This window comes from Vigna angularis, chromosome 1 (genome assembly GCF_016808095.1).
Source record: "Vigna angularis cultivar LongXiaoDou No.4 chromosome 1, ASM1680809v1, whole genome shotgun sequence".
NCBI classification, from domain to species: Eukaryota; Viridiplantae; Streptophyta; class Magnoliopsida; order Fabales; family Fabaceae; genus Vigna; species Vigna angularis.
This window is the reverse complement of record NC_068970.1, coordinates 19,444,914-19,466,669: the sequence shown is the minus strand read 5'-3', so window position 1 is coordinate 19,466,669 and position 21,756 is coordinate 19,444,914. Positions and strand designations below refer to the sequence as shown.

The 21,756-nt window shown below is 29.9% G+C and overlaps 1 protein-coding gene across 2 annotated transcripts; it reads left to right on the top strand.

Moving 5' to 3' along the window:
- The first annotated feature begins 8,079 nt into the window (after window positions 1-8,079).
- Window positions 8,080-12,430, top strand: LOC108322678 (CDPK-related kinase 5). 2 transcript variants are annotated; one of them, XM_017554844.2, is made up of 11 exons: window positions 8,081-8,801; window positions 8,995-9,125; window positions 9,222-9,263; window positions 9,402-9,510; window positions 9,758-9,836; window positions 9,924-10,220; window positions 10,298-10,410; window positions 11,146-11,253; window positions 11,333-11,395; window positions 11,503-11,670; window positions 11,975-12,430. In XM_017554844.2, the coding sequence occupies exons 1-11, from the start codon at window positions 8,322-8,324 to the stop codon at window positions 12,110-12,112; spliced, it is 1,728 nt and encodes a 575-aa protein (XP_017410333.1). In that variant the 5' UTR covers window positions 8,081-8,321; the 3' UTR covers window positions 12,113-12,430. The 2 variants fall into 2 exon arrangements, with proteins under 2 accessions (XP_017410332.1, XP_017410333.1); XM_017554843.2 differs by having other exon boundaries at window positions 8,080-8,801; window positions 9,758-10,220.
- The last annotated feature ends 9,326 nt before the right edge of the window (window positions 12,431-21,756 follow it).

Genomic DNA, 21,756 nt, shown 5'->3' with positions numbered 1-21,756 from the left:
ATTCTTTGAACTCTTTAATCATATGGCCTTCTTCTATTCTTTCATGTCATTACGGTGATTAAAGTTTAATTTAATTTAATCTAATTTTTTATTTAAATATATCTAAAATAATTCAGCAGTGTTGTAAACTAAACCAAGCATTAAAAAAATAAACCAACATTTGTTCTAATTAATTCAAATCAAAACTCTTATCATTATATCCTAATTCTTTCCATAGAAAGTCATCTAATAACTTTACCCAATTTATTCCCTTCAAATATTATGCCTTCAGCAGAATTTTGTATATTCTCACCTTTGGGATCACCCAACAAAAATTAAACTGTATATTTTTAAATAAAATAGACAGAGTAAAACTCAACAAACTCCTACCTAAATTATTTAAATTCCTAATTCAATTTAATATCACCAAATCAAGCCAATTAAAATAACTCAAACTATATTTAAATAAAAGCATGTACGAGGTCAATTATTTTCATCTAGTATTAATAGTTTATAAATTTTTTTTCGCATGAACATATTTACAAAGTCAATATAATTTCATTAAATTTACAATATTTGACAGATTACATGTACAGAAATGAAGTGGGCAAAAATGACAATATCTGACTGCTCTTTCAGCTAGTCATTTTCAGCATTATCAATCATCATTATAAGCCATAAGTCAAAACTAGAAATCAAGTGCAGCAAATAACATAATGATATTCTGCAGGACTTTAGCCACTAAGTATCATAATAATCACTGCTATGGCAGTGGATAAAACCTTTTTGGGTTTCTGATATCAGTATCAATTATCTTTCTAAATCAACGCAACAACTGACAACATGAACATCCCTGCAAATCAACAGTGGATAAAGTGAATTGTGCCAAGCATGATTGTGAATCAGTGTCCAGATTTTAACAAAGTCTGCATCTATGATATTTAAAACATGTTGTAATATTACTTACAACTTGTGCATTGTTTTAACCGATCGAGGTTAATTTGTGCCAAGTGGTGATTAGAAGGTGACATGTCACTTATTACATGCCTAACAAACATGGAAGAAATTAATTGAAGACAGTTGAAGTAGAGCTTTTGTTATAATGGAGTGGTATCATTTCATATTCAACAACCATATTAATAAGAACTAAAACAAATCGTGTAATTCATAGAGAGAGCCAACAAATAGCGATTGAAAAAAGAAATGATCAAGTTCTGACTAAGTTGGTCATCAAGTACTGATACAGAAGGGTCAGATTCGTGTGCTGTGTTTGCTTTATCCCTTTGAAAAATCAATATTCAAAGTGTAAAGTAAAAATGAAATTGCAGAGACATGTTTACGTGGGGAACTGAATTATAGTGATGGCATAGTTAGTGGGTAGCAAGAGAATTTCACAGTGAACTTTCAACTGAATCTGTGATGAAGTTTCAATTCAAAACAAAACATAAAAATAATAGTAATGGTGATAATATATATATTAAACCAATTTTTATATCTTCAAAGTTTGGACAGTGATAGTGGGAGCCCAAGGATTCTTCTGTTTACCGTTTCTGATAAAAAGAATGAACCATTCCATATGCAATATCAGTTTCTGACAACAAAAGTATAATAAATTCCATCATCAAAGAAAGTGATTTATCGTTCTTTACCTTTATCTTCAGTGTACGTTCGTTTATGTCTCGTATACTGAACAGATAATCAAAATTTAAGTTTGCTTCGGTTTAAGAGTATCTTCAAATTTCTGCAATCCTCCAACAACATGTGACAAAAACACTTTTCGCCTTATAAATAAATATATAATAAAAGCTTTTAGCATAATAAATCTGCAAAAATATACAGTGAGAGCATTGTGTTATCTATTCACTTTTTTTCAAATCATTCTTTCATTTAAATTTAACTGATTTTTTAAATTTAACCTTTTTTTAATTTAAATATTTTTAAATTAAATAAATAAAGTTTATCTATAAAATAAATAAAAATGATTTCTATTTAAATTAAAAAATTATTTAAATTTATTTTTATAATTGTAATTTCATTATTTTTTATTATTATAAAAAAGATAATACATATACGTATAATTAATGTGTTTTTACTAATATTATATAATGTTAGTACGTTAAAAAACACTCTTAAAACTTGTAATTAAATGTTATTTATTTTAAAATGAATATTGGAAGATTAAAAATAATTATTTTAAATTTTAGGGGATAAAAAATTAAAGGAATATTTTACAATTAGTAAAACCAAATTTGACATATATTTTATAAGACTACCTATATATATATATATATTATATTTTGCATAAAATTATTAAAAATATAATAAATTTATGTAAAAAAAAAGGAAGAGAAAGTATGTGAGTGTGACAGTGTGGGGTTGGAGCTAACAGTTGGGTGAAAAGGAAAAGACAAGAGAGATGACAAGGGACGCATGTCCTTAACATTCCATTTCACGTGCCTTACTCACAATTGGATAGTCTCACATTTATTTCTCATGCATTATTAAAATATTAATATAATAATAATCAAAACAATTATTTCTTTAAAACTCTTTATATATTTACTAATGGTATTAACTGCTTGAATGTTTAAACTTCTTACCTTTTAGCAACGTTTGTACTTTTCTAGTATGATTGTAAAATAAATCATGTATTGGAAGAAACATAACCAAAAATCTTCAATATATTTTTTATCATTATAATTCTTCAAAAATTTATTATCAGAATTTTTAAAAATTCTAAAGTGATATATATATATATATATATATATATATATATATATATATATATATATATATATATATATATATATATATATATATATATATATATTAGTGCTTAGTATTATAGATAATGTCACGCATTCATTCAGATCATATTATTAACGATTATTTTTAAGTAACAGGTAATATGTAGTATGGCTAATATTTATGCTTCATCATTACTAAAGTGGTCATACATATTTTTCTTTTAGAAACTATAGCATTTACATTGATAAAATACTTGTAGAGACTAAAAATATACTTAGCACAAAAAAGAAAAAAAAAACTTTTGTGTTGATTTTATTTAACCAAACGAAGGAAACACATGCAGCTTTCAAAAAGCAAAATCTATGTTTTTGAATTAGATTACCATTACTTGTGGACAAAGCATATCTAGGTGGCTATAGCATTTAATTACTTTGCATTCCCTTCATTTTCAACAAATATTGCCACTATGTATTAATTTAATTTTGTTTAATTAACTTGTAATATGGATCAATTATTGTGGCATACTCCATTCTCTTTCGGTTTGATAAAATAAATAATTAAAACTTAGATAAAGACAAACAATTATTCAAATGATTAACGGATAATGACATAAGACGACAATGAGTTTTCTTTGTCTCCTCTACACCACACCATAAAAAGAATTGGGACTACTTTGTCTTCTTATTGTATCAAACAGGGAGTTATTTTTCCACTGATAAAAATAATTTCCACTCTAATTAGTTTTATTTCTTTTTTTGTAAAAGACAACATTATATCCAAATTATCGTTGTTATTAGTCTATTATTATCATGACTATTATTGTAGATAATCATAATAAATGTGATTAGTAAAGGAAGGAAGAACTATGAAGTCGTCAATTACTTCATTTATTTTTAACCGTTTTGTTTTTTATTCTTAGTTTTTATATATAATTTTTGTAATCTAGAAGTGAAAAAAAATATATTGTATTTTCAATTTCTTGAAGAGGAAATTAGTAAAAATAACACAATTTGACGAATAATAAAGAAAAAAAACGTATTTTGACTTTTGGGTAGATTGTGCCGGCCTTATTTGCTTTTTTCCTTTCGATACACGCCTAATAAGGTCATTTAGAGCCTTAAAAGAATTGGTTAGGTCAAAATTAAATTAAAAGATTAAAAAAATTAAAGATTCTTTTTAGGATTTACTGGGGAGAATTTATCTTTTCTGTTTCTGAAAAGTGACTTCAATTTACGTACCACAATAATAGTATTAATTATCATTGATTGAAATTCACCAATGCTTTTTCGTCAATGAATATTAACCAGAGTCAAATTAATAGTTGTTGACCGTGCTAAAGGTTGAACCATCAACATTATGCATGTTAGTATGGTTTTTATGATAGCAGGTGCGTTTATTTTTACACTAACTTTTTAAAATGCTTATTTATGTATAGTTTCATTTTATAATAATATAGTAAGTAGTTTTTTACTACGTTGAGAATAAATTCTAATATTATCTAAGTTAGGTTTAACTTCATCTTTTATTACTTATTTAAAAGGTAAGGATTTTCATTAGTTATATATTTTTCTAGTTTATGTAACATTTTTTATCTTTTAATGGAATTGAAAGATTATGTGACTATCAGTATTTTACTTAAGAACAACGAGTTTTAAATATATTTTAAAGAATATATATAAAAAAACACATTTGAGAGAAAAAAAACGTAAAGGGTTGAAAAAAATAATAAAGAAAGAATAATTTTCTTATCTCTCATCAAAAAATGTATGGTACAATTTTGTGTCATATTAAGAAAATTAAGAAAAAAAAATAAGAAAATAAATATAGTATTTTTGAACTATAACCAAATTGTTGACTTGTAGCTTATGTCTTGAACAAAAATTGCCAAGTTAGTAGTAGATTCTCTTTAAAAGCGTTTTTATCTTTTTATATTTGTTAAGAAATAAATTTTAGTCTAATTTAACTTTATAAAATCCGATTATAAGATCAGGTATATATTTATATACTATCAAATTATATTATCTTTAGTTGATGTGAGATCCTTAACACCTCCTGGATATCCGATAGTGGTCTAATAACATATTATATGATAAGTCCAATAAAAAAAAATATTGTTAGAATAGGTTAAAACTCACAGCTTTAATATTATGTTAAGAAAAAAACTTTAAAAAAATAACTTAACTCCACAAAACCGACTTTAAAGTGAGGTTTGCATTCACTTATATATTATAAAATTATCTTATCTCTAATCGATGTGGAGTTTCCAACAATATCTCAATCTTAATGAAATACTTTTTTGAACCAATGATTTTAAAATATTGAAGCTTAAGATTTTGGTATGAATGTTTCTCCATACTCACTTAGTGAAAATGGAAAGAAAATAAATGAAACCTGTCTTATGATTTTGGTTTATATTTGCATCTTATGACGACATTGATGGTTCCTGTTGCTTGACTTTTCACTTCCATTCTTAATGCTAGGTCGTGCTTGGAAAGTTGTGGTCTGCATCTCGGCCAGCAAGGGCATTGGTTGCACATAGTAAGTAATAAATATCGTTCTATTCACAAAGACTTGTGCAACACATGACAACTCTCACATTTAATAACTAAATTAGATAATAAATCTCACAACATCAAAGAGTCGGTGTGCAACATGAAATTAACATAGAATATTTATAATTGTCAAAACTAGATTTCATTTATTTCATTATCATACATTCACAAACATCTCAATTCCATATTCAACTTAAAATCAACTCACAAGTTTACTCAAATCTTATGTCTAGTGTCTTTAAGCCTATGACAACTCATCAAAAGTCAATTCCTTGGATCATCAACAAGCAACCATGAATTAAGTTTAGGAGTCTTAAGATTACTAATGAATCATGTTCTATCCATAGATACAAGCTTCATTAGGTATTAAATTTTAGTTTTAGGTTCAAAAGACATTTTTCAACACCTAAAGACAAATTACAAACACCAAGCTTACTCCTACACTAAACCCTTTAGAATTTCACCTATAAAGATCCTCTTTTAAACCAATTTCATAGCTCTGTACCTATGTATATATATGACAACAGATGAAACATGCCACAAACCATATTTCTATTAAATAAATTATTACACAAGTTTTAAATAGCTTAGACACCAACCCCAAACATCAAAATTCACTCAAAAATCACTCCTCTAAAAATTCATCTATTAAAACTCCCAAATAAGACCCAAAAACCAATCTAGACTCTCATATTGCACTACATCAAGATCTAACACCATTTTTCCCACCAATTATAACACCAACTCTACAATTTCAATCAATCAAAACAGATACATTTAATAAGCAACCTCAACAAGGTTCTTTAAATATCAAACAAGGCATATTCCACCAAAATTCATGCAATCATAGTGCCATACAACAAAATTTGAGCAAGCTCAATCCATTTAATTCAATTTAAACATACCAACTCATATTATTAAAGTACTTAATTAAAACTTAAAACAAGATATTTAGTTTTTTTGACATGTTAAACGATCGAGTGATCCTATAAAAAATCTAAAACGGCTTTATCAGCTCAAAGATTTGCACCTACAAACCACAAAATCATGATTAAGATACGCGGTTAGAACCACTGATTAGTAGAGAACCTAAAGAAAAACTTAGGTGATACATGCAGTGAAAAACTGCTCACATGTATTGGAAAACATAAAAACTAGAAAAATTATTAGAAATTAATTTACTCTATTGCAAGAACTGTTTGGCTAGACTAAAAGATCTTGCCGCATGACCCAACTGGTAGAACACCTAAAGAGAAGAAATATATATATATATATATATATATATATATATATATATATATATATATATATATATATATATATATAAACAATTATTTATATTTAATTTAAAATCTAATTAATAGCTACTGTTATATTTATATTTAAAACATTTAAGTAAATTATTATTTTCTTAAATTTGACGACAGGTTCCATTATTTTCGTTAATTAATAAAACACAGCAAAATAGTATTGACTCATGTTCTATGTATTACGGAAACAATGTTTAAAAACAAAATTGATGGTAGAGAAATAAGAAATACTAAATTAAAAACATTTTAATATAATAGACTTATATAAAACAGTCATTATTTTATAAATTAATTGAATATATTACTAAATACAAAATGTTATTTTTTTAGCTACATAAATTTCTAGTCTCTCGAATAATTTTTTTTGTCTAATTTTTAAATTTGAAGTTAACATAATAAATTAAAATTAGACATATAAACAAAATTTCTAACTTAAATCAAGGGATGAAAGTAGTTTTTTTTTCTTCAAATTGCAGCATCTACAAGATCAATTTTAAAATTACAAGAGAAAATAAAAAATATTCTAAATTTGAGAGGCTAATAATATATCTTATTTCTTTTAACAAAACTGCAAATAAAAACATATAAAATAAAAAAAGTATATAATATTTTAGAAAACACTAAAAACATTTGAACACTATTACTATTAACATGGAGTTAAAATTCAATTAAACTCCTATAAAAAAACAAAGGAATTAATATTAATCTTTCTGTCAATTCATTTACAGAAATTTTCTGTGATTAAATTGCTTGTCTTTGACGAATTCCAAATTCAAACCAGAAGGAAAAAAAAAATTGAATAAAATCTGATTAGTGAAATTAGTGGCAGTAGTTTCACTCAATCCTTTCCACATGGATGTTACACAGTGTACCATTCAATGTTCCCACATGCTCTCTTTCTTGCAACTTCAACTCCACCACATCATCAACTTCAACCCTTCCCTAATCCTATCACTGAAATAAAATGTCTTAAATGTACTACTTCAGATCTTTAATCAATAATATTTCTATGCCACTTGTATTGTACATTTATATATATATATATATATATATATATATATATATATATATTTCTTTTACAAATATAAAGTACAATATGTCATATATATTAAAAGGTGTATAAAAATTCTTAAAAATACAATAAGTATATAATTATTGTTATATAAATCTAAATTAAAATCATATATATTAAATATTATTAAAATAAAAAATTATAAATTATTGTTGTCATTTCTGCTTTATAAATTAAATATTTTATTAATAAATATCAATAAAATATTTTAAAATATAAAAAATATATATGTGACCTGATTGACCGCATGATAGGCACGTATTCCTTAAAAACTAATACTGAAAAAATGTAACATCATGTACTTTCTTACAATTGGAAAAAAAAAAATTACAGAACGTAGCCGAAGAAGTTAAGAAGAATAGTTATGGATGTAAGTACGTCACTTCCCATAATAACAATAAGATACAAATTTAATTTGGTTGTTTCCGTTGGGTGCAACAGAAAAGGTGAAACTCCAGTTCTTTATTTCTTATCACTTTCCTCAGATCTCTCTCTTTCTTACTCATCTTCCTTTCTTCTCCCCAAAACCATTTTCATTCTTCAACTCTGTCACCAAAACAACCCAACCCAACCTTAATTCCCACAAAAACGGAACCCATTCATTTCCGAATCTGCTTCAACTCTTCAAGTTCACTCCTTTGACTTTGGGATCATATCACAATGGGTCTCTGCACTTCAAAGCCTCATGCAAATCCCACACTCTCCTCTTCTCCCAATTCCAACCCCCACTTCACAGACACCAATGCCGACGAACAATTACCCAAAAATCCTATTCCTACTCCAAAAAAATCTCCCCTTTTCCCGTTCTACACTCCGAGCCCGGCCCACCACTTTTTCTCCGGCAAGTCTCCGGCGCCGGCGACTCCCCGGCGGTTCTTCAAGCCTCCGTCGCCAGCGAAGCACATTCGGGCCGTGCTGGCCCGCCGTCATGGGTCTGTTAAGCCCAACGAAGCTAGCATCCCGGAAGATGAAGTGGTTGCTCTTGACAAGAACTTCGGATTCTCGAAACAGTTTGAGCAAAAGTTTGAGGTTGGGGACGAGGTTGGACGAGGACACTTTGGTTATACTTGTGCTGCCAAGTTCCTTAAGGGCCAACTCAAAGGCCAACACGTCGCCGTCAAGGTCATCCCTAAAGCCAAGGTTGCTACATAATCATTCTCTGTTTCTGATCTCAAATATCTGTTATAAACTGGATTTGGCTTTAACTCAGTCCAAACCCATTAAGCTAGTTCATGTCCTTGTACTTTTATACGTTGTTTTGGCTGTATTATTAGTCAACGTGGTGTATATAACGATTTGAAGTGAATAATGAGTTGATTTGAATTTATTTAAGATGACAACTGCAATTGCAATTGAGGATGTGAGGAGGGAGGTGAAGATATTGAGGGCTTTGACAGGACATAAAAATCTGATTCAGTTCCACGATGCGTATGAGGATAATGACAATGTCTACATAGTAATGGAGTAGGTTGAATTAATGTGTTATTTTCTTTCTTTTTCTGCTTTTCTTTTCGTGTGGTGAATGTTGTAACTGTTTTTTCTTGCTCTTGTGGTTTTCAGGTTGTGCGAAGGAGGGGAGCTTTTGGACAGAATATTGTCGAGGTATTTGTTAATTAAAATGTTTGTTCCTTTGGATGTGAATTGTTCGGATACTGATGGGGAAAAGGGGATGGATGAAAGTGATTAAAAAGGAAAATGTGTGATTATTTTCCTCTTTGAGAAGTTTGTTTCCATTTGCAGAGGAGGAAAATACACTGAGGAAGATGCTAAAGCTGTCATGATACAAATACTAAATGTTGTTGCGTTTTGCCATCTACAGGGTGTTGTGCATCGTGATCTCAAACCAGAGGTGAAGTTTATTTGCAATTGCTTTTTACGTTTTTAATGTGCATCATAAGATTGAGTTTCATGGCCTACCTGAAAAGGTTGGTGAAAAGAAAAGGCTGGAAATGGGTTGGTAGAGGATAACATAAGGACATGTTATCCGATATCCTACTTAGTGGAATGGTCGTGTTTATGTTTAGTTTGGTTATTTGGCTTTGTCTTATCAAATCTTATCGAGCATGACTTCTAACGACGGGTTATTTCTGGGTCAGAATTTCCTATTCACATCAAAAGAAGAGAACTCTGAGCTGAAGGCCATTGACTTTGGATTGTCTGATTTTGTCAAACCAGGTATTTTCGGAGTCCTTTTATGCATTCTGCCTGTTTTTCAGTCCACTACTGTTTGGGTTAAAATTATAGTTTTTCATCGCCTTACAGATGAAAGGCTTAATGACATTGTTGGTAGTGCATACTACGTGGCTCCTGAAGTTTTGCATAGAGCTTACAGTACAGAGGCTGATGTCTGGAGTGTTGGTGTGATTGCTTATATTTTACTATGTGGCAGTCGTCCATTTTGGGCACGGACTGAATCTGGGATATTCCGTGCCGTATTGAGAGCTACTCCAAGTTTTGATGAACCTCCATGGCCTTCTCTATCAGATGAGGCAAAGGATTTTGTTAAGAGACTTCTAAATAAAGATCCAAGGAAAAGAATGACTGCAGCGCAGGCATTGAGTGAGTTTCTCATCTATCACTTCAGGGTATTCATTTTTCTTGTACTCTATTATGTTCCTTACAGGTTTATACTGCAGGTCATCCATGGATTAAAAATTATAAGGACGTAAAAGTGCCTTTGGATATTCTAGTGTTCAAGCTCATGAAGACATACATGCGTTCCTCCTCTCTACGAAAAGCAGCTTTAAGAGTATGTATATTTCTGAAATTGCTTTAAAATCAGGTTGAGTTGATTGTTGCGTGAATAATCTGAGTAATCAACCAGTAGAATTTTGTTTTGCAATTCCAACTAGATGTACTCAAATTTGGTGAACTGATGAAGTTCTATTTGGAAGTTAGAAGTTAAAGATAGTAAAATATTTTGATAAGCACCCAAGTATTTGAAGAGAACTAAAAACTTGAGTACTCCACCAACAAATCGACGTCTCAACGACTTCCATTCTACGATACTTGGTAACACTTCACTCAACTTCCTCGTTAGTTAAAAGTCATTATAGATAACCTTTCTTAGTGAGTAAATTGGTTCTGATACCACTTGATAATCACTCAAAAACTAGGAAACCCCAGTTGGTGAGAGGAGAGAAACAAATACTCAGTCTTCACCCAACATTCCGTGCTACTTGAGATTCAAACATTCCATAATACCGCAGTTCCTATCAAAAATCTACTTATGCATTGTTTCTATTTATAACTGTCGAGGTAAGACTTAGACATCCATAAGATCTGATTCTCTATCCAAAATCTATATATGTAGAGTTTTCTCTTTAGACCTGCTAGGTGTGTCTTCTCGAGTTTTTTAAGTATTTTTTCGCTCTAATTATTTTCTTTGGTACTGTTCCGGTGTTCCCCATTGCTTTTGTTGATCAAACTTCCTGTATGCTTCCCAATAACTTACTAGCTATATATATGGTGGCCATTGGAACAGGCTTTGTCTAAGACATTGGCTACCGAAGAGCTGCAGCATTTGAAGGAGCAGTTTGCACTTTTAGAGCCAAACAAAACTAACACTATTAGCTTGGAAAATATCAAAGCGGTTGGTTTCTTTCCGGCTCTCTTTTTATACACTATATTAAGAGAATGATGTTTGAAATCTCATAATTTGAGCTGGCCAGGCCTTAATGAAAAATGCAACAGATGCCATGAAGGAATCACGCATTCCAGATTTCCTGGCATCAGTAAGTGGTTTGATTTAGCTTTGGAATGCCTATATATATATATATATGATTCAAATGCTATTTTGTGAATATACTGGTTTGTTGATACAAATTATTCTGTGTGGAAGCTTAATGCATTGCAATATAGAAGGATGGCTTTTGATGAGTTCTGCGCAGCTGCACTTAGTGTTCATCAGCTTGAAGCACTTGACCGGTGGGAGCAACATGCACGCTGTGCCTATGAACTTTTTGAAAAGGATGGAAACAGAGCTATAGTCATTGAGGAACTGGCTTCGGTATGTTTGATTTGACTGTAACGTTAAATAATTTGGATTCTTTATATGGATAATCTTACTGTATCAACTATTTTGTAAATGAAGATATCTAACAGTCTCCCCCTACTTTAGTTTGTTATTTTTTCTAGCAAAATAGTATTCTCTAAATTAGTAAAGGATAAATTAGTAAAGCATACTATGCTACTTTTTTTTATTAGTAATTGTGGTACGTTCTAGTTTGGGTTTGAATTTATCGACAAGCAGTTTCTTTAAGTTAGGAAACACATTTAATTTCTCTGATGTGTGGTTTTGACTAAATAATCAGGAGCTTGGGCTTGGTCCATCTGTCCCTGTTCATGCTGTTCTTCACGACTGGATTAGGCACACTGATGGAAAGTTGAGCTTCCTTGGATTTGTTAAGTTATTGCACGGTCCATCTCGAAGTCTTGCAAAACCTCACTAGCATGTTTAGTGCGATGGAAAGATCAAAACGTTATACTCATGATAATCAACCTGACCAATCAAACTGGTCCACACATCACAGTAAAGGATATCTTCCACTGTTGAATTATACTCAACATAAATCATCTGGGATTCTGTCCCTCGTTTTATACTGGAGCCCCTCTACACTTGAAGCCGGAGTAAAACTTGCTTCTACAGGCATTAAATTATGTTTTCCACTGTAAAGTTGTATTATGTTTAAGGTGGAGAGGTTTTAATGTTTTGTGGTTGTTGTAGATCATCTTACTCTTGATATTCTAACATGTTTTGAGATTCACAACCAAGGGGTATCATTCATGTCCAAGCTCAAACTGAATTCATTGCATTGCTTTTTAGTTGAACGAAATTGCTTTTAGAACTCTAGGTTTCATCTAATGATGCTAACTATTAATAATTTTTTATTAGTTTATGACATGGTGAGATTGAGTGAAAACCTTGAATACTAATGACTTTTTATTATTATAACAGAAAATAATAGCACTGCTTCACCTTATCACTAAGTATAGATTGAGAGAGATTTAAAATATTTTTTAAACTAAAACTTAAACAAACATAATTAAAAATTAAAAGATGAAGATTGTGTTAAAAGAAATATAAACCAAAAAAAATCTATTACCCTTCCATCTTGCTAGGACGTGTCTAATATAATAATAATAAAAAATCAATAATAACAATTGTATAAAAGGTATTAAAAACTAAGAGAACATATAATTAAATATTAAATGACTAGAATTCTGAAAATAAAAATAAAAATTAGGGATTTAATAAAATACAAAAAAAAAATTACGATTAAGTCAGAACTCATTTTACCCAATTTTGTTCTACTAAGCAATCATAATTCTAAACAAATTTATTTTTCATGAGAGAGAAAAAAAATATTATATAGGGTATTCATTTGATTCTTAGTTTCACAATGTGATCCATTTGGAAGGAAACAAGTAAGCAAGTAATCCCATACCTAAAATTGATTGGAAACAGTACTGTACTTTGCAAGGATATGGTCCATATGGAACCCTATGCCTCTAAACATCATGTTTAATTTTTTATCATTAACATAAACATGTAGTTGAAAGTTTTTTATCAGTGAGTAAATTATGTAAGTTTTCTTCTATTTATTTCATAAAGTTACACAAAATTTATTCTTTTTAATAAATGCAATTCATCTAGACCTAAAATTATAAGTTTTATGCGAAATTCATAAAACCATCCTTGTTACGAATATTGGTTCATCGCACAAAATTCACTTCCTAAAAATTAAGCATTTTCTTTTCTAATTTTATTATTATTGGATTAGAAGTTACACATTTTATATGCTACAGTGAGAATATAATGTTAGAAATTTTGTTGGTAGGACAAGTATTTTTATTACAATTAAATTGAAGTAGTTTATCGTAGGGTTACTGTTATTCTATCTGTGATAAACAAAAAAAATTATACATTTTCTTATCTCAAAAGTAGTAGAAACACATAAGAATTTTTTCATTGAAATGAAAAGAAAGAAGATGATGCAATTCTAGTTATTTTAGAAATGTTTAAGATCTTTGACTCATGACCACAAGAAATCAGGTTGATATGTATTATCATCATTGAGATTTATCTTTTTCTTATAAGAAAGCTAAGTTGAGTTCTTCATCTATTTGTATTAAATAATACATAGAAAATAAATTTTTTAGTTGGAAAAAATCATATGATATTGTGAATTCATATATATATATATATATATATATATATATATATATATATATATATATATATATATTATGATATTTTCTCAAAATTTATGAATGAAGTTTCATACTTGAGTTAAGCACTTAAATATTGCATGAGATGAATGATACTCTTCTAGGTCCTTAACAAAAATACGATTCTGTGGACTTTCTTTATATTAATTCGAACTCAGTTTCACTTTTCAAACCTAAAACAGTGGTAAGCCCTTTACCACACCATTTGTTTCAGTCCTTTCACAAAGAATCAACTTGACAAAAGACGATACTTAACTTGAACATTTTGATCGCTTTGCAGTTTCAGAATCATGGTTTTTCTATATATTAATGTATATATATATATATATATATATATATATATATATATATATATATATATATATATATATATATATATATTTATATTTATATATTTATATTTATATTTATATATATTAGCTGGTTCCCATAATTGTAAGTAATTGATGTAGACCATACTCTGATGAGAATGTTAAATATCTTCCTCTTGTTTTGTTCTTCTGCAATAAAGGATTACTGCAATGGTCCCCTCAATGCATTATTTGAGTGTGTTGATGGTTTTATTTTATTCTCAGCTCCAACTCATAAAGCTTTCTCCAATTGCTTTGTACTCAGTCAAACACATTGCATCCTTTCTTCTTCTTTATTTTTGCAAATAGTGTAAAGATGGTCCTAGTTGAATACACACTTTTCATTAACATCTTTTTATCATATTATTTTTTCCTCCTTTGTTCTTATCCCTCTCGTACATTTTTCTGGTACAATTTCTTTTCAAGGTTGTATTCAACTAGAAATTTCATATACTAGTAACTAAATCTTTTTGCATACATTTGTACAATTTTGTTACAGTATCTTTTGACCATAGAAAGGCCTTTGAAGGGAATCAGAGGGCCTAAGGATCGTAACCATTCCATTTTTATGATTCTTTTACTATATTATGTATGAAATATAATATGAATCTCCTAATATTTTAACTCTGTTTTAGATTTAGTACCTTCAATTATAATATTTAATTATAAAGATAATATTTTATCTTTTTTTTCTCATATATAATATAACTTTTTTTACTTATAATAAAATATATTAAATTTCTTATAAATATCATGTGAAATTTAATTATTTCTTTGTTAGACATAACTCTCCTCAAGAAAAGTCTGGATATGCCTCTAATCATTGGCAAAAAAGAACAAAACAAAACAGCCTACATAATGATGTACTGATATTTTTTTTAGTCTTTCAAATATGAATTAATTTGAGGTATTTTTAACCATCAAAATCTTTCAATATATTCTTTTATTTCTCTTTATGAAATAAGCTAATAGTTTAATTTAAATTGTCTATAATAGCTAAAAAACAATCATATATTTATTTATTGCAAATTTTTTCTTTTTACTTTTATTTTAAATAAAAAACTGTGGGGACACTTCTCAAATGCATTGTTTGGTTAATATATATTGTCATTTCTCTATCACCATATATGCTGTGTGTAGGTATATGTTGCCAGAGTTCTAATATTCTATAAACTTGTTGACTTTCTCAAAATTATTTTAAACCGTTCACTCTTAAAAAGAAACTCAATTATTCAAGTTTAGTATGGAAAAGGAAAGAAAGATGGTAATAAAAATCATTATTTTAGTAACAACTATTGTTCACTCCATTATTTTTTTTTTCTTTACCTAATTCAGAATGTGGTATGCATGCAAAGTTAATATATATAGCTTTAGGAAACAGACAAGGTTAGGATCAAAGGTAATACAATTTTTTTTTTAAATTCGTTGCAAAATTGTGTAGACTGATTATTGAGTATCGACATCATAATTCCATAACTCAACTAAAGCTTTATTAGTGTTCTTTTATTGAAATATTTTAAGATTGGGGTTGGTGTATTGTATGCGATTGAAGATCCTCCTACCTTGTCAATAATGATCTCTAAGACAATTAATTGTTTAACACACCTTGCACCTCAACTATCAAATACTATCTACCTTGTACTCAATAGAGATTGTATGTTGATTATTGGATACTAGTTACCTTGTAAAGGATGTAACTGTCTGCTAAAGATCGATGATTGTTCGCCAAAGACCATCATCTATATGTCAAAAGATTAACTACAATACGCTACATATCACCAAGTGTCGGGGTGTTGAGTACCGAGTAGCCCCAACCAAAGACCAAGTATCATCTACTGATGGACGTGCACCTTCAACCATGAGTAAGTGTTATCCTTTGTAACCTGGTGTTGCCTATCAACATTTAACTACGCATGCTGAAGATATTGATGAATCACATAATTTAGCTAAAACTGACTACATATCACCACAGGTAAAATAGTCATTGGGTTAGTGGGCCCATATCCAAGTCCATTCAAGTAAAGGTCCATAGTTATTAATAAGCACAACATTAATCAGGTTGACTTTCACTTTTCATATTAATTACATTTTGACTATTTTTTACTTTGAAAACTAACTTAACCGTCGAAGAATCTTATGTAGATACAACACCAGTTCATCTTGTAAAAAACGAGTACCAGAATGACAAAAGATGATTAATAGACGAAGATCGGATAAAAATAATTTGTAAATAGAAAACTCTTTACAATATACCTCTTTGACTTTATAAGTACATTCTAAATACTTTAAATATTGTTTGATTTAAATTGAAATTTCAAGCAAACATGCTGACGAATGGTAATTCTTTAATGTTGACGATGACATTTCCTTCTTATACATTATTTTTTTTAAAAATTAAGTTTATTTTTGTGTACTAATTTAGCTTTAGGTCCTAACTATTTTTTTTTTAAATTTGAAACTAATTTAGTGAGAAAAGGCTAAGTTTATTTCTTGCTTTCAAATTCAATAATTTTCCTCCAAAAATGTTTTTTTACATGTTACACTGTTTTATTCGAAAACACACTAAGCCAGTAATAAAACATTGAATTATAAACTGTATTTATTCTTTTTCCTATTTTTATAAATTTGTAAAATTAATTTCTTTAATTTTTTTTATCATACGAGAAATTGTTTCATTATGTTTTAAAATTTATTGTTTCAGAGGAGACGACCAAAAAAAATATAATAAGAATCTTCATTGAAAATAAGTTACATCAATTTCAATTAGGATTTTCCTCATATTTCAAATAAACAATTATATGTTCCTATATTTTACAAATTATTTAACATGTAGGTTTGAAGATATTAATAACCAATGTTTTTAAATTCACTCATTGAATCAATCAAGACAATTATTCTAATTTCTGGAGATTAATAATGATCACACCATATCAATAAAGCTATGAGGATAATACAATAATATTAGAAAAAATAATATCGTAATTTTATAATGTTAAAAAACTGAACTCTAAAACATAAATTTATAGATTTTAACATTTAAAATACAAATAAAAATTAAAACAGAACATGTAATATCATATTTAAATTAAATTTTTAATAACACTTTTTTATAATTGTAATAAGTCCATAAGTAGAATAAAATTAAAATAACAAATATTTTAGATCAATTTTTAGCTTTAATAGAAAAATGTAAAATAATTAGTTGTAAAATATCTTTCGTCTAAACTGGTTTAGATCCTTTTTTTTGTTCTTTCACTGATTTTTCTTGAGTTGCTTTTGTGGTTACGTTAAATAAGATATCAAACTATAGTTACCAGTTCGATTTAAGGAAAAAAAAAGACAATTTTTTTAAATAAGTATAGTATGACTTGAAGTATTATTTACAACAAATTTTTCAAAATTTGAGATATAAGGCATACTTGGTTTATTAAATCTTTCCGTGGTATTGTTCTATTTTATCAAAAAAAATTATTTTAATTATTTGTAATTTCATATTTAAATTTCAATCTGAATTATTATAAATATATATTTTTTATATCACTCGAATTCATTGTCAAGCACACACTTGTTAGAATAGGTTAATGCATCTCGTTCGATGGTTTATTCCGATTTACTTTATTTAATTTTTAAAATGATCTTGTTTGACTCGTCTCGTGAAAAATTAAATTACAAAAAATAGTACAACTTGAGTCACCGCAAATCGATGGATTAATCCAGTCATTAAAAAAAATTAACCCTAAAAATAATAAACGTGATATTCATAAAAAAATTCCAACAATATTTTTATAAAAGGAAACTACCAAACAAGTTTCAGAACCATTAAAAACCCACTAAGAAACCCCATTTGAGTGGAAGCCAAGTATCAAGAAGAGAGTTTAGAATTTCAGAAAGTAGAAAACAGGTGGCTGCAGGAGATTGGACGTTCGGTTTTGACGGTAGAAGTAAAACTTAGTTTTCAAAAATCTACGCCACTCTTTGCATGCAACCATTTTCTTCAACCTTCTGAGTTCCATTTTCTCCTCCTTCTCTCTAGATTTCTTCATCTTCTCTCTAAGAAACACTCATTTTCTCTTCTCCGATCACCACTCAGGCACCATTTCTACTCTTCCGGCGTCGAGGGCGTCCGTTTAAACCGATCAGTTTCGGGTTCTGGGCTGGTAAGTTCATCTCTCTCAGCCGAGTGGTTTTTCTGTACATGCAAACTCAGTTTTCGGTTGCATGAGTTTCTTAACCCCTTTTTGAACGTCTTTCTGGTCTTTCATTTGGTTAGTTTCGTAAATCACGATCGTAGTCTTCTAAGAAATTGGTGGTGAGTTATTCTATTCAAACTGTAAGCGTTCGGTCACGTAAGAGGTAATGGAAGCTTATATAATTTGATTTTATGTTCGTTATGAATGGATGCATGTGCGTTGATTTGCTGAATGAATATGAAATATGATTGTTGCTATGTTTTGACTGTATGAAGTATGAATATTTACTATGATATGGATGTATGAAATTATGAAGATAGATGTTGAGAAATGAATTGAAATAAAGAATTCTAAGTATGTAATTCCAAATGAAAATTGATGTTCGTCACTGAAGGTCTTTGACCGTTCGGTTTTCTTGTGGACTCGGTTGGAACTGGATTCTTTCATTTGGATGGAATTCCAGTTGAAGACTGAGCGTTTTCGTTTAGTAATATTTGTATATAAGCGTTCAACCAAGGATATTCGTTCCTTGGTATTCTGTTATAAACTTAAGTATATCTATATGTATTTGTATATATATATGGTTCGTCTTGAACACTACTTAAAAGATATCTTATATTTACCAAGCCTTTATTCTATCATACTAAGTAGTACTCGGTCTTATACCAAGCGCTCGTACTAAGTAAGTGTTAGGTCTTACACCTGGCGCTCGTTCTCCTTCCCGTAATCTATCTTGATAATAAGAGTGTTCGTCCAAACTCAATAGTGTTCGCTCTCTACAGTGCTCGGTCTTCGACTGACATTCGGTTTTCTTGATGTTTAACTCATTAAAAAGCTAAGTATTTATTGACGTTCGGTTTCTTCATATGATTCCGTCAAGTACTATTATTTGATTGTCCTATAGTGTCTGTCTCCATTGGTTTCGGCCTAGAGTCTTGGTACTCGGCCTAGGCTTTACGGTGTTTGGTTTGGACTCTCAAGAGTCAGTTCATTTAATTGGCTCACTTGGTCAATAACGTTCGAAATTAGTCTCTGAAAAGTATTATTGTCGGTTCCTTTCACAACCAGTGAGTAACTCTCTTGATTTTGATTTGTTTTGAATCGGAGACATCTTAGTCTCACTCCAAGTGTTCGATCTTATTCTGGATTAAAAACTAACGTTCGGTATTTGGTATCCTAAGGGATCTTTATTCAAGTTGGTTCAGTTGTGGTTTTAATAATGAAAGATGATGGAATATGATATGGATGAAATGACTTTGGTTATGAATGAGTATTCCGGGGAGGAATATCTCATGAATATATATTGGAATTGGTAAAGTATGAATGTGGGCATGCTAAGCTGACAGTTCATCCTAATATTCCGTGATTACTCGTTCTCACGTAGAAAAGGGTAAGTCATGTGTGGGAATGACAGGAGGTCCTAGTCCTTATGGTTAATTTGGACGGAACAGACTAACCTTGGGTGGCAGCTGTTGAGGGTATCCCAGTTACTACATCACTCGGGTGCACGAACGTTGTAGCTACATAGAATTCATACAGTCCGGACAGTCAGAGTCTAGTATTAGGCTTTGCATGAAAGAGTTAATAAGTTATCTTGTTTAAATTGATTGAGTAAGATATATGTTGATAATTGAATTGAATTACATAACCTTACCCTATTTCCTGTCATGTCCGTTTTGTACGTTCGGTCGTTTGTCCTATTGCAATGATCATCCGTGTGGATGTGAACAGAAGGAGAAGAGTTGTTGGAAGAAGCGTTGGAAGAAAAAAATTTGGTAGAGGTAGAAGTTAAGACCGAACAGTAGAACCGTTCGGTCATCTATTTTTTCTTGTTTTTTAGGACCGTTCGGTATAAGTATTTTGTAAACCGTTCGGTCTAGGTTGTATATTTGTACAGTTTTAATTTCCTCGTTATTTTGTAAGGTCGTTCGGCCATAAGCGTACGTCTCATCTTTTGTAAGAACTGATCTGTAGTATTATGAATGTGATGTTCCTATTATATGATTTTTATATGTTACGTACGAGTATCATCTCAAGCCCTTCGTGTGTAGAAAGTAAGATGGTTGTAAGAGATATAGTGTTCATGTGTTAGAGAAAGCAAGATATATTTCCGTAATAATTTATTTGAGTTATTTATTATTATAATACTGAAAATAAAACAAACCATAATCAATAATTAGTAATATGTGAGACATAATTAATTATATTGTATCTTCACTCACAAATTCTGGTCATTTCAAGATATAAAATAGATAAAATCCGGATATAAAGTTAAAACTTTGTGTCCAACATGTATATATCTAAATCACCATCAGTATTCTCTTATTAATATGATATCAAAATCACTACCATCACACTAAATTCACGTCTCTCCATCCATCTCAATAATAGAGCGGCGATGATCCGACAATTGTCTCCCCGTAATTAATCACAGAGAATTGCGAAGATTTTGGGTATGGCCTAGACGGGGACTGTTTGACGTTAACGAAAGATGTGGCAACAAGACCTTAATGAAGTAATATTTATAGTTTGAGGGAAGTTTAGGGTTTAATTTTGTTTTGTGGTTGTGGATATTTTATTCGATAGTGTAAGAAGTTGAGAAGTCAACAGCGGCATTAATGAGGGTATTGTGGAGAGAGTGGCATGACACGTTGCTGTAATTAAACTTTTCAGATACGAGTTGGGGACCTGGCATATGACATGATTCATAGCTACCTTACCAATCATCATATCATATCATATGCTTCTGCAAACATACAAAAGCATCTCCAATCATGCAACGCACCCATTTCATGTGGTGGAACCCTGCTTCTCGTCATCAACTACTGTTCCTATTTCTATTCCTATTCCTATTCCTTCTAGCTGTCAATGCAACTGCTACCCTCATTCTTCACTCGCTTTTTCACCCATCACCAATTCATTTCCATTCTTTTTGGAAAATCAATTCAACACCTTGCTTTTTCCCACTTTTTTTTTATTCATTCTTACACACTTGCATAAACCAAACAATTCTCTGCATTCACCAATTAAGCATCGTAAATCCTCAAAAATAAATAATGCCACTTGAAGAACCTTTAATTCTTATACTTTAAGAGATTCAACCAAGTCCGTTCGTACACAGTTTTTTGTGTGTTCAAAATTAGAACACGAATTCCTGCTATTATCCATGCAATCATGTCCCAATCCAACCCCTTAACTTTTCCACACCTGGAACCCATACCTCCCATCCTAAACAACTCGACCCACTATGGACAAATTACTCATTAACCACGATTTTGTATATGACAAATATAATCCGACGAAAGAGAACAATCCAAAACCAAA

What these genes read in the sequence shown, in the direction of transcription:
- LOC108322678 (XM_017554843.2), top strand. Translation starts at nt 8,322, where the DNA reads ATGGGTCTCTGCACTTCAAAGCCTCATGCAAATCCCACACTCTCCTCT. An exon ending in GCTTGGAAAATATCAAAGCG is followed by an intron (nt 11,254 to 11,332) that starts GTTGGTTTCTTT and finishes TGAGCTGGCCAG; the next exon opens with GCCTTAATGAAAAATGCAAC. An exon ending in TCATTGAGGAACTGGCTTCG is followed by an intron (nt 11,671 to 11,974) that starts GTATGTTTGATT and finishes CTAAATAATCAG; the next exon opens with GAGCTTGGGCTTGGTCCATC.